This window comes from Taeniopygia guttata, chromosome 2 (assembly GCF_048771995.1).
Source record: "Taeniopygia guttata chromosome 2, bTaeGut7.mat, whole genome shotgun sequence".
Taxonomy (NCBI): domain Eukaryota; kingdom Metazoa; phylum Chordata; class Aves; order Passeriformes; family Estrildidae; genus Taeniopygia; species Taeniopygia guttata.
In genome coordinates this window covers 90,960,222-90,979,583 of record NC_133026.1, presented here as the reverse complement: position 1 = coordinate 90,979,583, position 19,362 = coordinate 90,960,222, and the positions used below count along the sequence as shown (strand labels likewise).

The window sequence follows — 19,362 nt, the reverse complement described above, 5'->3', positions numbered from 1 at the left end:
GTTTCTTCACACCCAGTGGTTGAATCAAGTTAATATGTCCTGGCAACTTTTCCCCCTTACCTGTGGGGGTAACTACCTGTGGTACAGCTGTAACTTATGTGAACACAGTAAGCATTCAGTTGGTTCTTTATGGAGCCTGTCTAGCTGTGTGTGGGAGATAATCATACCTTCTCTGCCCTCAGAGTGGGTGCCAGGCACTGTGGCTTACAGAACACTCCTCAGTACTACTGGCCCGGGAAGGAACCTACTTATTGTGGTCATTACAGAATCTGGGAGAGGAGAGATCAGTGTTGGCACAGCAACATTCTTTAAGGAATTTAGCTGGAATTCATCTCCCTAAAAAATTCTTGGTGTTTCAAACTACTATGTGCAAGTGTACATGTTTAATAGAGAAAGTAGTTGTGAGGTACAGAATTCTGTTGAAACATTGAACTGAAGTAGAAAGGGATCAGCCGCTGTTGTGTGAATTCCTGCAGATAGCTTTATTGTCTTGGAAATGTTCCATTTGTGAGCACATTGAAAATAAGGGTCTTTGCATATTTATATAATGATTTATAGTCATTGCTCCTACAGTGAGTTTTATGGCTCTTTTCTGAAGAAATACATCCAATCAGTTATGCTTCCACTGCACTTGTGTTAGGTTTCTTATTGAATAAGCCACTGTATCAACGGTACAGTCAAAACTCTTGGCATAATCTTTTGGTATACCTAGACAGATCTGATTCAAATATGTTAAAAGCTTTTTTTTTTTTAAATTCAAGTAACTCAAGAGAATGCTGTATTTTTGTGATATATAACTAGCTATTTCCTTTTCAAATAATGGGATGTTCACTAATGAAAACAGAATTTAAAATGTTACTATTGAGAGCTATAAAAGAGAGCTAGACCTGGGGGAAATAGTGGCTTTATATGCAAATGCAACTCTGAAGGCTGAAAATGTGCTCTTGTAGTTTTTATTTGAATATATATGATTTAGGATTACATATAAATTTAGCTTTGTGTTCAAGTACTTGCATTCTTGTCACACTGTAGCTGATAAAAAATGAAACATATATATCTTGGCAAAGTGGTGCCTATTGTCAGGTATAGCAATAGTCACAAATATTTTAAAAACTGAAGATGACAGAGGGAAGGGGGAAGAGTTTAAAGTATGCAGGAGACATTGCAGGAAGCAGTGTAGTGATGCTAAGAAAATAATTGAAATTACATGTACAATTAAACTGCATAAAGTGCTAGCCCAGGCTAATCCATCCAGTGCTAAAAGCAGGTTTACTGAATGAATTAATCAGGCTGCTTTATCCTAACTGCTGTTCTAGGTTATGAATCCTGTTCAACACCTACAAAATATATTTAATATATTTTTAAATTGCATCTTAAGTGAGACTCATTGCCTCATTTATCTTATATATATATAAAAAAATATATATGCTATATATATCTATATAATGATATATTATAATGATATATTATATAATGTAGTGTGCAGAAACTTATATTTTATACTTATATATTTAGTGTGTAAAATTACCTAATTCCTAAGAAAGGATACTGGCATTCTTTAGATAAGTGACCTGCAGCCCAAGGATCATTAGTTAGGCTCTCCTGTAAACCTTCAGCATGAGGATGAGTTGTTCATCCCCAGATTGATACCTAGTAAACCAGCCTGCTGCACTAACCTGAGAATTTTGGAGCACCATCAGCTCCTTATCCATTATTTGAAGAATATAAGAGCAGAATGGAGAAGCCCTGACTTTTGCTGTGACACTCTCAGCCTCCAATTAAAATAATGTGTATAGGAGTATAATTTCCCATAGGAATGTCTGCAGTGACTTTAATTAAGTTCTCCTTAGGCTGTTATAGTGATCAAGGGAAGTTTGTTTACAGTTTATAAATTCTGTTTGATATTGAGGATTCTCCCTGTCACACTCAGTTTTAAGCATGAGACTTTATTGCCTTTTCTACTTTCATTTGTCTCCATGCTGAACTAAAAACCACAGCAAGAAATGAAAGGAATGAAAGCACCTGAAGAAGGGGTAATAGTCAAGGAGTGTTGAAATTTGATCATTGTCCATTTAAATAAGGGTGTCCTTGAAAAGGTGATGCCCACTGGGCAGAAAAACAAGCATGTAAGTCTGCATTCAAGACCCACAGTAACTGTGGAAGAAAAGTATATATCTTGAGGGGTGAAGGGGAGGATTAGATCACCTAATAAAACAGAGTGAGGTCAGGACATGTGACTGAATGGAAAATATGGAAAGTCTTTCCATATCTAGTACAGACAGTGGAAAGCAGATAAAAGATACAATTTCTGTGCCTTTCAAAGGTTATTTTATCCCAAAAAATGGTCACTGATAGCAAAGAAAGTGAGGCCAAGGTTTTGTTAATGTCACTCTTGCATGGAGCTGTTTGCATGTGTACATAGGTATATATGTATGTGCAGGTATATATCCATTTTTTAAAATTTGTATTGGTGAGGTAAAACCACTGATTTTGGAACGGCTGCAAAATCTGTGTATGTCTTTGCCTTTTTTACAATCATTCCCTAAGTAATGGTGGGTACAAGTGTATCATGGTACTGAGTCTCTAAGAAAGTTGATCCAAAACCAAGGAAAAATCGGCAGTAATATGGGACAGAAGCAGTTTTTATACAGCATGCCCATGAAGAGTCTTCAGTCAGATGCTATGTTCCCAGAACAGGACTGAAACAAAAGGCAAGGATGAGCACTTAGCTCATCTTAGCACTTAGCATATCCCCAGAAGGTCAGGAACAGAGTGACAGAGTCCAAGAAGCCTTCTGGCCTAGTCCAGCAGCAGTGAGTGCTCAGTGGACTGTAAGAACAGTGGACTTTGAAAGCTGAAATTCCTTAACAAGAGAAGTGCTAGGAATGCTCCATATCATCCTTACCTGTAGTGAACTCTATCATTTTGGATGCTTTTTTTTCCCTAGTGGGATTGTTCTAGTAACATTTCCTCAATTTACTGAGCAGCAGTTGCTCTTCAGAGTGATTTGGGGTTGATCTGGGCATTCCATTCAAGATCAGGAATAGCATTAAATGGTGTGAGGCTTCTTTCTGTTGGAGAAGTCACTTTTATTGAACTGTTTCCTTGGACAAGGGTCAGATATACTTGGTACTTTGCAAGACCGAGTTTGCAATGAATCAGCAAGAAACTTAGTGTCTATGTCACTACTAATAAATTAAATAGTACTAGTGAATTTTTCTAGGCACTGGAAAGTGATCATTTACACCGATAAATTTTTAGAATGATCCCTAGTGTGATTTGGTCTTTGCAAAACAGCATTTTTCTGTGGTCTCTGGGCACCTTTCAGGTTCTATCTTGGCCCAAGAGCCATTCCCACGAGGCTGCCAACATGTAGTCATAGTGTTTTAGAGGGTGAGAGAGCTTAATGTGAGGTTTTTTATGCTGGTCAGCCTCAGTGCCAGAGAAAGTTCTTGGGCATGTTTCGTTTAAAGTACAGCTGTGACTGTAATTATGTTTATTTCTTCTGGTTTTGTGTGGAATGCAAAAATGTTAAGAGGGCCAGGATCATCTCACTACCTGCTATGAAGTCTTCTCTGAGGGCAGCTTGGAAGAAGGCAAAACAGCTGCTAAACTCTTCAGGCTATGGCCCTTGTTGGCACAGGTGCTGTACCTGCCCCACGCAGGCAGATGCAGAGGGCAGGGAGCAGCACTGGCTGGAGCAGGTGCTGAGAGGATTGTCTGTCTGGTTCCCCACAATGCCAAAGGCAAGGAAAGGCTGAAGCTGCTGCTCTCACACAAGCCCAGGCATGTTCCAGTGTAGCACCACTTCTCCAGGAGCGCAGATCAGAGTGTGGACCTCTTGTCTTAAATCCTCATGATTCATCTGCATAAAATCCATTTATTCAGGCTTTCAAACTGCATCCAACTGGAACAAATTGTGTATCCTTGCTTTGCTGTGTGGTTCAGAGGGATGAAATGAATGGTGTGAAGCTTGTTCACAGAGCAATGCCACTAAAATTAGAAAGGCTACAGTGGTTCTTAGTGATTGGGAAACATGTTTCCTTCCTGCCTAATATTGGCTGGAAATGTTTGTATGGAGCTGATTGCAGCTGTAATAGTCTTCTTGTGCAGAAGATTCTCTTTGGCAGTAGAACTCACCTCCTGCTCTCATGGCAGAGCTCTCTACCGGAGGCTGCCAGCCAACCTGACACTGATGTCAGTACAAAAGCTGTGTTTGTACCCATGAAATTTTGAAAACTTGAGTTTGGGGGAAAAAAAAAATGGGGAGAAAGCAAATAATTTCAAAGGGTCATCTGAAACAAGTAGTCTTTCTGCTTTTGGGAATCAGATAGGTTGGTCATCCTGCATGAGCTGTCAGTCTCATGCAACCAACCATTGTTTATCACATATGATCAAGTAGCCTATAAATCAAACTAATATTATAATGTCTTATACTTTGTTATGAATACCCTGAAAATGGATGAGAACTCTGGTTCAACTGTCTGTAAAATAGTTTCTTATTATAGGTGATCTTCCAGAAAATCTGTAAAGTTCTGTGTAAATAAGTTTACAGATTTTTTTCATGTTAGAATACAATATACTTTTTTTTTTTGTGCTCATCTGAAATAGTTTTTCCATGTCCCTACATCTTCAAAGCTGATAGCCTTTTGAGAGTTTTTAAGAATGGGGAAGTTTTTTTCACCAATCTTTTGCACTTTTCTGGGTAGTTTATTGCTGCACAGGGACCTGCTTTTTCATATTTACAAGGCATCATTGCTCATATGTATTGGCAATTCACATGCCCGTCCTTTTCCACTGAAGTTCACATCCTGCTGTGAGAAATGTCAAGGTGTTATATGAATCCACACAGCCAGGTGTGAGTTCTCTGGTGTTCCAGCTGTTCTGCCAAGTCTGTTCTTCATAACCCTCCAAGGATCTTGTTTCCTGTGTAACCTCAGTATTTCTCAGCTGAGGCTGAAACAATATGTCATAATAGTGTTCAACCCCCATTTTTAGCCCTCAGAGAATTTAAGGATACAAGGATGCTCTGCAGCAGGGAAGGTGGTGGGAAGAAGAAGAAGAGGGCTGGTGCAGGGCTACTTTTGGATCTCAGTAAGAAAGGCTTGACAACAGATGGCTAAATGAGGCATCTACTTTAATAAGGCAGAATAATAAGAAGAGTTTAAGACAGTTTGAATGGCCAAAAGAGAAAGTTTTCTCTTCATGGACAGGATCTGCTCTGCACAGGATACCATGGGCAAAACTATCCTGGCTCTCTCTGATGCTGCATGAGTGTGGGATATCCAGCATTTGCAGGGATGTAAAGTTTACTCACCGTTTGTCTTCTTCTTATGAATCTTTTTAAGGTGGTTGTCTTATTAAGTGAATTGTTGTCAGGCCTTTCTTATTCAGAAGCAGAAGGAATCCTGCACTATCTCTCTGTCTCTCGTATCTCACCCTTTCCCCTGGTGCAGGGCACAGTAACACTATGTGACCTACTAAAAACTCCTTTGCTGTTGGAACTTTGCCCAATGGTCCAAGATTCACTAAAACATAACAGCAGTTGATGTGAAATCTGCTTAGCTGGGTTTAATCAAGACTCATTGATTGAGCAGCGTTTATTTCTAGGTGATGCTCTTTAATGTGTTTTTTGATAAACAGTGAGGTAAAAATATTTCAGCATTCTTGCATGATGGAAATTTTATGAGCGGCCATTTTACTGGTTCATCCAGAATCCAAAATATGTTTTTATCTCTAGGATCTGTCAACATAGCAGGTGGCTACAGTAGATGAAATTTTACTGACAGTGCTATTCTCTAGCATATACTGTCTGCATATACCTAGATTGCTAATATAGATGGGCAGATACATGTGATTTACCTGTATCCAATACACATGTATGCAATATATATGTACACGGATATTAGTAGCCTACTTCATTGATCAGTACATATATGCTTCTCTAATTCCCTGCTCCCAAACCACTCTTTTGAGATAGACCAGACCCCAACCCGTGCTTATGCTGTTAACTGGGAATTATCCCTTAAGAGAGATGCCTTCTACTGCTACTCTTCTGGTGTGATGTAGTGCAAGTGTCAAGTTTCATATTTGTAATAAAACAGGTTTTACAGATTCTTGGTTTCCATCTTCATAACTCTTACAGAAGAAAAAAACAGAAATAAGCTACATGATATTTAAACAAGCTTTTTTAAATATTCAGAGTAAATGGAAGCAACCTTTATCTCTAAGTGTGAATTTCATAAGAAATTTGTCAGGCTCTAATCCTTTGCAAATGTATATGGAAATACTTTCTGAATTCACAGAATATTTTTTCAGCCCTGTTAGGAATATAAAAGTTAAGAGGCCACATTTAAATGACTGGTAAGTCATCATGCAAATTTATAGAGAGATGTGAAAAAAGTCTCTAGAGTTTTACTTTCCAGAGAAGCAAAAAATACATTTGTTTTATTTTTGTGGTATAAATAATTGATGGAAAAAGAGAGCTGGAGAGGAGTTTATGTTATAATTTTTATTATTTTATAATTAATGAAGAAAATATTAAATTTCTTTTGCACTGAGAATATATTACAGGAGGCATATATATAAGGCAACCCATAGTGTATGTTGCCACATATATCTAGCATACAGCTATTTTGAGTGTATTGTGATTTAAAATCATTGGTCATTGTGTGATCAATAGACCGTTCTGAAAATTATTATTAAAACATCTTAAGACTACCTTGAATAACTTTAATGTTTTGCTTCTGTTCCAGAAGTAAAAAGAGAAAACTCTTCTGTCACCTTAAAACTTGTATTATTTTTAAAAATACCCAACACAGTACAGTATGTGCTGTTAAATGAATGTCATTTGCTTCTGCCACAAAAATAGGTATTAACTACTCTTTGCTTTTAAATATCTGTAGACAAATTTAGCTTTTCAGGAAAGAAGACTTGCAGCTGCCCAAATGGAACTGAATAGTGCACAAAATCAGCTGGATGAGAAGCAAAAGGAACTGGATGAAGTACAAGCCATGTATGATGCTGCTGTGAAAGAGAAGCAGGCCTTGCTTGATGATGCTGCGGCATGCAGAAGGAAGATGAACAATGCCTCAGTTCTGATTGAAGGATTAGGGGGAGAAAAGGTATTAGCACGCATGTGCAGGTTTCCAGCACAAAGTAGGTGTGCAGTTTTAAAAATGCTCTGTAATGATCGTAGCAGTACTCAGCAAACTCAAGGCGTGGTGACATCTTGCTATCACAACATTTTTTTTAGTTACATGTATTTGTTTTTTTCTCTTCATGTGAATGTACCTAAAAAATTAAAGCAATTTCTTGTATTAATTCTTCTTCATGAAGCTTTATGTTATAACATATGATTTATATGAGGATAAACTTCAGATTTAAAGCCAAGGAGCCAAATTCCTTTTAGCTTTTTTAGGAAGAGGAATTAGGCTTAACCTAAATAATTGCCCTAAAATATTTATAAGAAGGATTACTCTCTTTTTCTCACCAAGTACACAAGAGTACAAATTTGAAGCTTGACTAATTTCCTGAATTGTAATTGAAGCTTATATTTCTACTGGAGCCTTTTACAAAATTATGGGCTAATTGTTATCCTCTGCACTGAACTTGAAATTTACCTTTCCTATGCAGATCTTTCTGACTTCAGCCTGAAGTTTTTTAGAGGAAGCAGAATACGCTTTCCCCTCCTCTTCTTATTTGCTTTGTTAATTCCTTCATTGATTTCACATAAAGTCAAAATTGATGAGAGTTCTGACTTCAACCATTGTGTCCTGTGAGGCCAGAACCTCAGCATTTCTTTGCATAGCTGCCCCTCAGATTACATCAGTCAAAAATCTTAGGTGCTTTATCATATTTTTTCAGTGAATTTCTAAATTTGGAAGCACCACAAAACCAGAAAATGATAGTGCCTTCTTGTGGGTTTTATGAAGCATTGTGGTATGAGGTCTTGTAAGAGCTGTAATTCCACTCTACTTTTGAAAATTAAGACAAAAAATATTTAAACACTCTGTATGGCACTTGGAGGATTTGACAAAATTGACACTGGGTTAAATGTGTGTTTTCTAAATTTGAAACATGTAGGTCTTGACCAAGATTGAATGCAGAGTGATTGTAAGGGAACACAAAATCTGGAAAGAAATTAATAAGCAAAATATTGGTTAATTATTTTAAGTTTTTTAACACATTAAATTGCAGAATCATGGAATAATTGAGATTGTAAGGGACCTCTGGAGACCATCTAATGCAAAACACACATCCCTCCTTTCCCCCTACTCAAGGCTCAGAGCATTTTTTGGTTGGGTTTTGAATATCTTCCAAGATTCCACAGCTTCTGTTGGTGACCTATTCCAGTTTTTGACCACTCTCACTGAAATAAAGGGATTTTTTTGTGTTTTGAATTTAAATATCTTCTATTCCAATTTGTGACCATTGCCCCATGTCATTTCACAGAGAACCAGTGAAAATAGTCTGGCATCTTCCTCTTTACACCTTCCCATCATGTATTTGTGCACATAGAAACATGTATACAAATTCTCCCTGCATTCTCTGTGTTCGTGGCTAAACAATCTCAGCCAAGGCTGCCCCCAAATTTTAGATCCCTGATCAGTTCTTTATCTGCAAGTCTGAGGTTAAGCAAACTGCCTTTCCCTCATAAAATCCCCACTCGAGTGTGTTGAGAACTTTTGTCAATGCCTTCCTTAAAACCTCAAGGATTGCTTGTGTCTTTCTGTGTTGTCCCTTCAGATACTGGATTGTTGAAGTTCTCCATGTAGACCAAAGCTTGTGGATGTCAAGTTTCTTCCTCTGTCTGAAAAATCCCTCATCTACTTGTTAATCACATTGTCTGTGACAGACACACACATCTCCCATGCTGATCTTCCCTCTGATGCTAACCCATAAGTTCCCAACTGGCATATTGTCCATCCTCGAGTCTCCCATGCTGACCACATGCATTCCACTGCTCTCTCACATGAAAGAAAACCCCTCTTCTCACCTTCCCAACCTGTCCTTCCTAACAAGCCCATAGACAGCTGATGGAGCTCTCCAGTTGTGGATGTCTTTCCATCATGTTCCCATGACACCCATCATATCATGATGCTGCAACCACATGCAGGGTCCTGTTTTCTTCTCCACGCTGCACACATTCATGTAGAAACACTTCAGAGAGGTGCCCAACTGGGATAATTAATGTCCTATAAACAGTATGAAAACTGACCCCACCATTCTGTCTGGTGGACACTTCTTTGTTTTTGTGGGTATCCTTAGGGTGGTCCTTCATTAGCCCTGTTTTGTTGATTACGAGGTCCCTACAGTTTATCTCACCCCACACATTTTGTTTGCCAGCCCCATCCACTTCCTCACATGACTATTGGTCCTCCTCTGCCTGACACTTCATTCCTCCTCCAAAGCTCTTCTCACCAGTTCGACCAGCTTGTTTGCAAAGATGCTTTTTCTCCACTTGGTCAGGTTGTTGCCATCACTTCCAAACAAACTTCTACTTCTGAAAATAATGACTTGAAGCAAAAAATAGTCCTGTTTTGAAGAAAAATTATTTAGCAGAAAGAGATGAATTTTTAAGTTAGATGTTTGTGTTAGTTTTGTGTCTCCTTAAGCTAACTTCTTTTAAATGTTTTACATACAGCTTCGTTGGACAGAAAGCAGCAAAAACTTTCAAAATCAAATTAATAATTTGGTGGGGAATGTTCTTCTGGCCACCGGATTTCTCTCTTACTCTGGACCTTTCAATCAGGAGTACAGGAATTTGCTCCTCCAATTGTGGAAGAAAGAGATGGACAATAACAAGATTCCATACAGTAAAGTAAGTGTTCATGTTTTGTTCTGACCTTATTTTTTGCCTTGCTGAGAAATTATATGCAGAGCATTTTGTTCCAGAAAAGTACATAATTGGAAGATTATATACAGGCTGTCACATTCAATCAAATTTTTAATAAATAAAAAATCTGAATAGTTGACAACTGAGCTTCTAAACCAATATATTTTAAACTCCTCTTTAAACTGTCAGGCATTTCACAGTCGGTATGTAGGACACTGCTCTGGCAAATCTGAGAGAGAAATGCTGTCTGAGATCAGCTGCCCTGGGAGAAATAGCATAATACAGGAAACAAAGTAAAATTTATCAGCTTAGAATACACTTACCTTTTCAAAAGAGGAAGCATCACCTTTGCACTTCCATGTGTTATCAGTATATACCCTTCTGTCCTGCCTTCTGCTGTGTACCCACAGCATTTAACTTAGTTTAATTTGATGTGTCTTGTAGAAATTATTGATTTAAAAAAACCCTGCATTTTGCAAGGCTTGGTTTGCAGCACTTTGGCACTTCAGCTTGCTCCAGTATTAACTTTTAAATCCATGCACTTTTGTCACCAGTGAGGCTGTTCCAGCGAGGCTGACCTTGCAGCATATCCTTCCCTGGCCTGTGTCTGTGCCAGCAGAGGTGGCCTAAAATGCAGTGGAGATACAGTCCCATATTCAGTTTCTGTTTCCTGCCACTTCACATTCTACCTTTATTAGGGTGAGCTGCCTGCACACTGAGACTATGACACAGGGCAGGATATCTTGCATGAATCTTATCCTTTACCATTATCTGTCTCAGGAGTGCCAGACCTGGCAGATGTTCTGGTGCAGAGGCTTTGCTCATGGCCAGCAGCAGCCTTGCTTCTATTCCACGACTTTTAGGAGGTCTCTCTAATAATGTTCCCTGTACCTAGGAGACATATTCATACTGAAGGCAGAATTTAGGCCATAGTAGTCAAAACTGCCTTTCTGAGTAATCTGTGTTGTCTTCCACTTGGTTCTTTGAATACCTGGTTACATTTTCTCCAGCAGTAAATGCTGGAGAGATAATTCAGGGACTCTCTCTTCCTCTCAGCAGAGGAGTTGAGGCATTAAGTTCAAACATTTCCTGTTCTCAGCTGTCAAAGACTTTGACAAAGAAGCTGCTGCTGAAAAATACTGTGAGCTACTGAGCAACCTGTGAACAGCTGTATCGTTGTGGAACAGCTGTATCATTGTAAAACAGCTAAAGGTAGATCTGCATCTTCTTTTCAGTTTTTTTGGCATTTGGCACTTAAAACCTATGTTAAGGAGACCTCTTTTCCATGAAGAGGAAAAGTTCACCTCATCGAAGTTACTTGCAAATATATTTTTTTTGTTAGATTACCATAATTCTTGTAATACTGATTAACCTTGACCTGAGAGAGGAAGACTTCCAATCCAGCCCAAGTTATGCTGAGACTTAAAAGATGAATGACTCTGACCCGCCCAGTAAAGCTCTCTGAAAGCTGCTGATGATAAAAAATATGTAAGGCCAAGATGGATTTTTTTAATAAAGTACCAGCAGCAGTGCGGTTTCAGGCAAGGTTCTTAACCAGTGTGGCATGGGAGTTATCCTGCATATACTCATCCCAGGGAGGCTCCTTCTCAAATTCAGTGTACAAAATGTTCTTTAAAGCTACTTACCTTGGGGAATATCTGTCAAGATTCTCACCATTTAAGGATAAGAAACTGGATGTACAATGTCCTTAGAAAGCAATACATAAGGAATTAAAATTCTGCTTTCATGAAGGTATTCTGACCACATTACTATTTGACTGCATCCTTGAAAATTTGAGGAATACTTTCTTATAGTTTCTCTGTTGCTCCCCCCCTCAAAAAAAGATGTCTCACTTAGATGGAAAATACCATAGTTAATGAGTTTCATAATGTATTTATTATTCTATTTAGAGTTCCTATTAAAGACAGAATTATGATTTCCATCATAGTGTATTGAGGAGAGTTTCGATTTTTCCCAGGGAATTAAATACTCACAAAAGGCAGCATATGGGCCTTTCTTGATACTTCACACCACAGGAAAGAAAGCAGCTTTGCAGTTCAAGCAATAGGCTTGACATCTGCCTTACTTTGTCACAGACTTACTGACCGTGGGTGTATGAGTCATTTAGGCATAACAATTTAGAGAGATCTGTTTAAAATTAGCCACCTATCTGTTTAGTTAGGCACTTAAATTAGCTGAGTTTCAGAGTTGCAGGGTGACTGATACTTATTGCTGTAGGTAAGAAAACGTTCAAAGCTCTTTAGATCCTATTCATCTGCTTATGGAGCTAAATATGATTTTAGGTGCCTATTGCTGAAAAATTTGCCAATTAAATGTTTTTCTGCTCTTTGCATAAATGGAAACTTGATTCCCAAAATTTCTCTGTCTTCTGAGGATGATTTGTGTTGCTTTGTCATGAGTCGTCAATAATTTTAGAATTAAAAATCAAAGGAGTAAAAAAGCTCTGGCATCTTGCGGCCACTGGTATCATTAGGTCTCATGATTGTATCACAACTCTCACAGTATTTGAAGTTTTGCTTTAGGCTTCAGATGCTGAATTATGTGATTTTCACAAGATTTACTTTTTTTCTTTCTTTCATGCCTTTATTTAAAACGTGCTTTTAGATAAAGCCTACAAGTAGGAATTGTTGAATGAAAAATGTAAGAAGCAAATTAAAAACCCCCTTCAATTTTATTATTTTTAAAATTCTCAATCCTTAATAAGGTGCTTTTCTAAATTTGAGAGTTTGGTTTGCTAATTTCAGCACTGTTTTCTTTATATACACCTTTTTGAGAGGCCAGTCACTTTTCAGAGTGAATAAAATAAAGCAAGTTAGTTGACAAGTGCAAATCAGACTTAAGGAGAATATGCTAACTGTGAAGGGTTTTAGCTTAGCAGCAATAACCTTTTATGATAGTTCATGGTTACTGATCCATAGCACATCTCCACATTCTTCTCTTCGTCTCCCACAGCCATCCTGTACTTGAAAGGCACTTTCCAGCAGGTGGAAGGTCTTGTGAGCAAGAAGACAATTCCACTTGAACTGGCAGGAAAAGTGTTTGCTATTAAAAATGGCAAAAAATCAGTTTGTCATTAGATATTGAACTGGCTTCAGAGCTTTTCTGACACTCTCTGATGGACATCAAAGCCTCAGCAGAATTCACTTTCATTACTGCTCAACTACAGTGATTGAGCCACTGAACTTTAAAGAAAAGAAACAGTAAGCAATAATTGCCAAATACACTCTATCATGCATTCTGATCAGAGTAAGAAGAAAAACCATCCAGCAGAAGTTTTAGTATAGCTTCTCTAACTGGCACTAATTTTGTATTTACATGTTTTCTACTGGTACTGATTTTGTAATTGCATATTTTCTATTAGAACTTGAACCTTACTGGTATGCTTGTTGACAATGCTACAGTGGGTGAATGGAACCTCCAGGGTCTTCCAAATGATGATCTTTCAATTCAAAATGGCATTATTGTCACAAAAGCATCTAGATATCCGCTGCTGATTGATCCACAAGGTCAAGGAAAGATCTGGGTCAAAAATAAGGAAAAGAATAATGGACTTCAGGTAAATAGTTAATTTACAATTCTATAAAATGTATGTCATTTGTGTCATGTGTAATTTAAATCTGATGTTTATTGGTACACAGTTATGCAGAAACTGAAAAAAGACTGTCAAAGAACCTGTACCCTATATTAGGGTATCAATAACAGGGCAAAATAGCTTGCACTGATATGTTATGGCATATCTATTTTTATGATAAATCTTTTAATTGCTTGCCATAGTGAAAGAGAAACAAAGAGGGAAGTAAAAGGTTGTATCTCATTCTCCACCGTCCTGGAGACTTCTATCTCCTGCTCTGTATCTGAGTTCTCCCCAGTAAGTCCAGGGGGTACAGAGTTATGTCAAGATTAAATACACAAGTGTTTAAATTATGGCTTACATCTGGCATATTGTAATTTGCTATGGTCTTGTTAGTGTTATGCTCACCCAGACACTAGCTTTATCCCTCAGCTGAATTTGAAATACAAACGTAGGCAACATGCTGTTTTGGTGGATACACATATGCCTACATTATAACAAAAAAAAATAGTGCAGAGTGGTGGAACAGAGTATTAATTTTTAAATAATATACTGGTTTAATTCTTCGTAATGTGCCTCTGGTTATTTTAATTATACCTTTTTCAAAGAGCTTTGCCTGCAAGACAAGGATTTATTTTAAAAACATATCTATCCTATTTTTTTTTTTTTCTGGTTAAAAAAACACCTGAAAACCATGATTTAAGAGATGCTTGGAAATGCTATTCAATTATCATCTTAAAGAATTATGTTAAATATATTAAATGTAAATAAATGAAGAGGAGTCTGTGTGACTTTTCGCAATTTTAAGACTGGTAGAACTGAATTGAAAATTGAATGTCTGATGTCAGATCAGGCCTTCTATATAACACTGGCTCCCTTTCTGAACTCCATAAACATTTCCGTACTTCACATTTGTGTTCTAAGCATGAATCTATTTATATTTAGGGGATATTAAGATATTGCAACAATTAGATAGATATGCAGATAAATAAGTAAATAAGTGACAATAAAGAAATGTGATCTCTTATCCTCTTAAGTTTAAAGCAAAACTTCCATTCATGTCAGCAGAGGCAAGTTTTGTTCCCTAGAATGTAGCCATTTGTATAGATATCCCAAGATGAGTATAATTTTTTAAAGCTTCAATAGATTTATGCTGTTTTCTGTGTGCTTTCGAACACATGATGTATTGTGACTCAATCTTCCTAGGTTACAGCTATGAACCACAAGTTCTTCAGAAGTCATATAGAAGACTGCTTGTCCCTTGGCCGACCTCTGTTAATTGAAGACATTGGAGAAGATCTTGATCCTGCTCTAGATAACATCTTGGAGAAAAATTTCATAAAATTTGGTTCAGCACACAAAGTAAGGTGAATTGTAGGCATGAAATTAAAACCCAATAGGACAGATGTTGGGTATGGCGTAGTCTGAATACTTACATGATTTGTACCTTTAAAACAGTTAGAAAATGAGTAGTGAATTTATGGGGTTGTTTGAGTGGCTTTGTTGTTCTTAGACAGAAAGTTTAAAAAGTGTAAATGAAAATGTAAAAAAAGAGATAATAGATTTTTTTTTAATTGGATAAAATAACAGTTTTTCTGCATTCAGCTTTCAAAAATTGAAATATGTTTTTTTATTTTCAGGTGAAAGTAGGTGACAAGGAAGTAGATCTAATGAAGGGATTTACCCTGTATATGACAACAAAGGTGGCTAATCCTGTTTATACTCCAGAAATTAGTGCAAGAACAACTGTGATTGACTTTACTGTTACTATGAAAGGGCTGGAAGATCAGCTCCTTGGCCGAGTCATCCTCACAGAAAAGCAGGTATCAAGTCTTGCAGTATTTGAATAGAGGGAAGGCTTGTTCAGTATCTGCACCAGGAGTGCATACATATTCAATAGCTTGGTTGAAATCAAATGCAAGAACAAAAATGTGAATGAAAGTTTAAAGGTTGTCAATTCACTGAAATACAATGTAGAGCTGTTTTTTAATTGAATGGGGAAACTTAAACATTTATTTTAAGATCTGGCCTTGGAAAGAGAAGAAAGAAAATTATTCATTAAAAATACATCACAGGCAAGCACATGACATACATAAAACAATTTTATTCCTTCATATATGGAAAGGGCTTCTTGTTCAGTCAGAAATCTCTTGTATTTCTGAGTTCCTTTTTAAACTTAATTTGAATTACATGAAAAAATGCTTATGAACTTGAACTACTTTTACCAGCCAGGCTCTAGTGTACAAGGAGATAAAAGATTCTTAAGGAGCCCTGAAAACACCGACTTGACTCTATTCTTACTAAAATTTGCATTGATTTAATATATGTTAATATAAGAAAGAAAATCCTCTCTCAGGTGAGAGAAAAAAAATTGAGGTTTGCATTAGCAGAGCTGCTGCTTTCAGTAAGTATCTCAGGTAGGCTTGCTAATGTGAGAGGAATTGACTACCTGAAGGAATTAATTCTTCCTTTGACTTCCCCAAAGCATGTTCTAACCAGTGTTCTTTAGTGGTGCTGTCATTTTGTCCAGCCAACACCCTTCCACTTTACTCAAAATGAGCCTTTACTGAAGTAAGGACTGGAATTAAGGAGCCTTTCCTTCAGTCCGACAGTTACAAACAGAGGCTGGAAAGTCATTGTAATGCACAAACTCCCTGTGAATTGTTCCATGAAAAACAGAAAGATTGTGACAGGAGGTACTGGAGAAAAATATGGCAGGAAAAATGCTTTAGATGCAGATCTTTTAATCTTTACTCCAGTATATGTAGGTTTCTCTAAGCAAAATCATACAGCATCAGCAGGAGTGAAGGGGAGTATCCTGACTAACCTCTGAAGAGAGGGAGATGTCTAAATCAAGATAGAAATAAAATAAGTGAAATAGGTTTTTTCTCATGACCTACATATAAAAATCCTCTTCACACAAGATACCCTTGCTCTGTGTTTTTTTTTTGTTTTTTTTTTTGCTTGGACAGGACTGTTAGAGAATTCATATTGAATGTATGTAATAACACCTAGACTGCATTTTGAGTAAAAAATAGTCACTGAAAAATATTCCTCCAGTGCTGTACATCAGCTGAAGAGAGTTGCAAGGGAACCTGGTTAATATTGACCCTACCTGCTGCACAGGGACATGGTAACAGCTGATCAGCATTTATTAAAGTTCTTTTGGCAGATATGAAGACATCATGGTTGTTGTCTCTTCTGTCTCAGCAAGAGGTGAATGTTGTGGTGTAGACAGTCAGAGCCGATGGGATTATGAAAAAATTAGTTCAAAGAAAAGACACAACATGAAGAGAGATTCTGAAGAACCAGTGTTCTATTACAAAGAGACAACTTTATGATCACTGAGCTAAAGTAATAGATTAAAGGAACCAAGACATTTTTAAAGATTGCTCTAGTGATCAATGAAATATGATCAAAGAAGTCTTTATTCTTCTCAGCTTTATAGGTTGATCCTGTAAATATAGAAAAAAATCAGCATATTTTTGTACTTTGATAATGGAGTTGCTGCCACTATTTGTGTTCAGAACAACTATTATTTATGTTACAAATATGGTTGTGAAGTTCCCTTGTAAACAAAAACTTGCACCTCATATATTTGCTAATTTTCTGAAAGATACCTTTTACAGACTCATAAATATTATGGGTGAAGTGTCTGATCTTAAACAAAGCACATCCTTATGTGGAATTTAAGCATGTAGTTAAATATATTTTTGAGTGTTTTGTGGAAGTATTCCTTTTGTATAATTCTAATATTTTTTTGAATTAATGGTATAGAAAGAGGAGTAAATGTAGAAAGCTGAATTACTGATGCCTAAGTCATTTACCTCTTTGGGGATGCAGTTACTTGTAGCTTCCAGAGACCACTCTGTAGCCCTAGAACATATTTCAAACAGGTTTCCAAGTGAGAAGTTTATGAAAATAAAGAAATATGTCACTTTTTTTAAATACGGGAGAACCTCTCCTGTACCGTATAACTCTGTACATCTCCTTTTTCTCTAGCCTGACATGTTGACAACAATGAAAATAAACTGAAGTCATAGGTGTAGATAGACTATTATTAACAATCCTTTTCTTATAGGAAGGTTGACCTGATTGATTAAATAAAGACAGCCAGCAAAAATATCCCTGAGCTGTGTAGACTGTGCTGTATAGATGCCTCATTTCACTTGGCGTTGTGTTGACTTGTCTGCCTGCCTTTTTTCCCTTGTCATTGTCTGTCTTGTAGAAAGGGCAAAAAAATCCATATGACATAGAAAATAATTGTAACATTTCCTGTTTTATAAGCAGTAGAGAACTGTATCTTTCAAAGTCACAGAATGGTAGAAATTAGAAATGGAAAAGGTCATCCAGTCAATTTTGCTCATAACCTAAAATCCAGCCATACAATGCATCTTTCAGGCCTTTATCTGATTTAATTTTAAGTACTCAATGTAATGTGGCTTTTATCACTTGCCATTGGAAACTATCTTTGGTGGTTTGTGCACCGTATTATGAGGAAGATTTTCCTGGTAATTCAGATGTGTTTTCATTCTCCAGCATTTATGCTTCATTAGTCAAATAAATACAGGACACATATAAGTTACTTTTTTGTCTATATTCAGCCTGCATATAAATTATTTTAGTACAGAAATATTTCGTAATATTTCCGTATTTTATGGAAAAGACAAGTCCTCACTATGACGTGCATAAAATCATTTTTTCTGTGTCTTTATAAGGAATCTTCCTTTTAATTGACATTAAATAAACTGTATGGCAAATTTCTTGAATACAGGAACTAGAAGCAGAAAGGATCAAACTGATGGAGCAAGTGACATCCAACAAGAGGAAAATGCAGGAGCTTGAAGATAATCTGCTCTTCCGTCTAACCAGTACAGAAGGCTCTTTGGTTGAAGATGAGTCTCTGATAGAAGTCTTAAGGATCACTAAAACAACAGCAGAAGAGGTGAATTTTGAATGTACTGCAGATACATTTTGTAATTGTAATTTAAAGATAGTATATATAAAGATGTATGTATATATTTTCATTCCTCTTTTATTTTTTTCCATTCAGACACAGTATATAACATCTGACTTCTTAACAAATAAATAGCAGAAACAGTAATTTTTTCTTCCTAAAAAAATGCAAAATTAAACTACTACCTGGATATAGTTTATATTCCAGGCATATTTTGGAGGTGTAAATTTGAATCAGTTCCCATTGTGACAGGAGTTGGAACACATGAAGACACAATGTCTGTGTTGAAACACTGGCAGAGGGAAACAAAGCTCAACTAAAAATATTATTGTGATCTTAAGACTTTTTTTTTTGGCTTGTGTAGCATAAATCACAAGTAATACAACTTAATCTTTATGGTCTTTTCCATTCATTTCAAGGTCAGTGAAAAATTAAACACAGCAATAGAGACAGAGGTGAAAATCAATACTGCACGAGAAGAGTATCGGCCTGTGGCAGGTCGTGGTAGCATCCTTTATTTCCTAATTGTGGAAATGAGCTTGGTCAATGTCATGTACCAAACATCTTTAGGGCAGTTCCTTGGCATTTTTGACCTATCAGTGGAAAGATCTCAGAAGTCTCAAATTCCAGCAAAAAGGGTAGTTTATATAATTGAGCATCTCACCTACGAAGTCTTCAAGTACACAGTTCGAGGGCTGTATGAAAATCACAGGTTCCTGTTCACATTGCTTCTGGCACTGAAGATTGACTTGCAGGCCAAGAAGATTTCACACACTGAGTTTGAGACACTGATCAAAGGTAATTTCTCTAAAAATGTTCCTGTTTACATGTCTGTATACTGCTAAATTCATATTTTGCAGTACTTGCATTTACAATGTGCTATCTATCCTGTGGATCTACTTGTTTTTAACTTGTGAATGAAAGCATATACAGTCCAAGAAGCAATTAAGAGAAAAATTTTCCAAGACAAGAGCA

The 19,362-nt window shown here is 36.9% G+C and overlaps 1 protein-coding gene across 2 annotated transcripts in view; it reads left to right on the top strand.

Annotated features, from left to right (window-relative positions):
• LOC100232083 (dynein axonemal heavy chain 5) overlaps nt 1-19,362 on the top strand; it is a 152,233-nt gene that overhangs the window by 93,563 nt on the left and 39,308 nt on the right. For both annotated transcript variants that reach the window (XM_030265831.4, XM_072924432.1), the window contains exons 61-67: nt 6,906-7,124; nt 9,647-9,823; nt 13,221-13,415; nt 14,637-14,792; nt 15,071-15,253; nt 18,205-18,375; nt 18,807-19,185. In XM_030265831.4, coding sequence (XP_030121691.4) covers nt 6,906-7,124; nt 9,647-9,823; nt 13,221-13,415; nt 14,637-14,792; nt 15,071-15,253; nt 18,205-18,375; nt 18,807-19,185 — 1,480 coding nt within the window. The remainder of the gene's footprint in view (nt 1-6,905; nt 7,125-9,646; nt 9,824-13,220; nt 13,416-14,636; nt 14,793-15,070; nt 15,254-18,204; nt 18,376-18,806; nt 19,186-19,362) is intronic.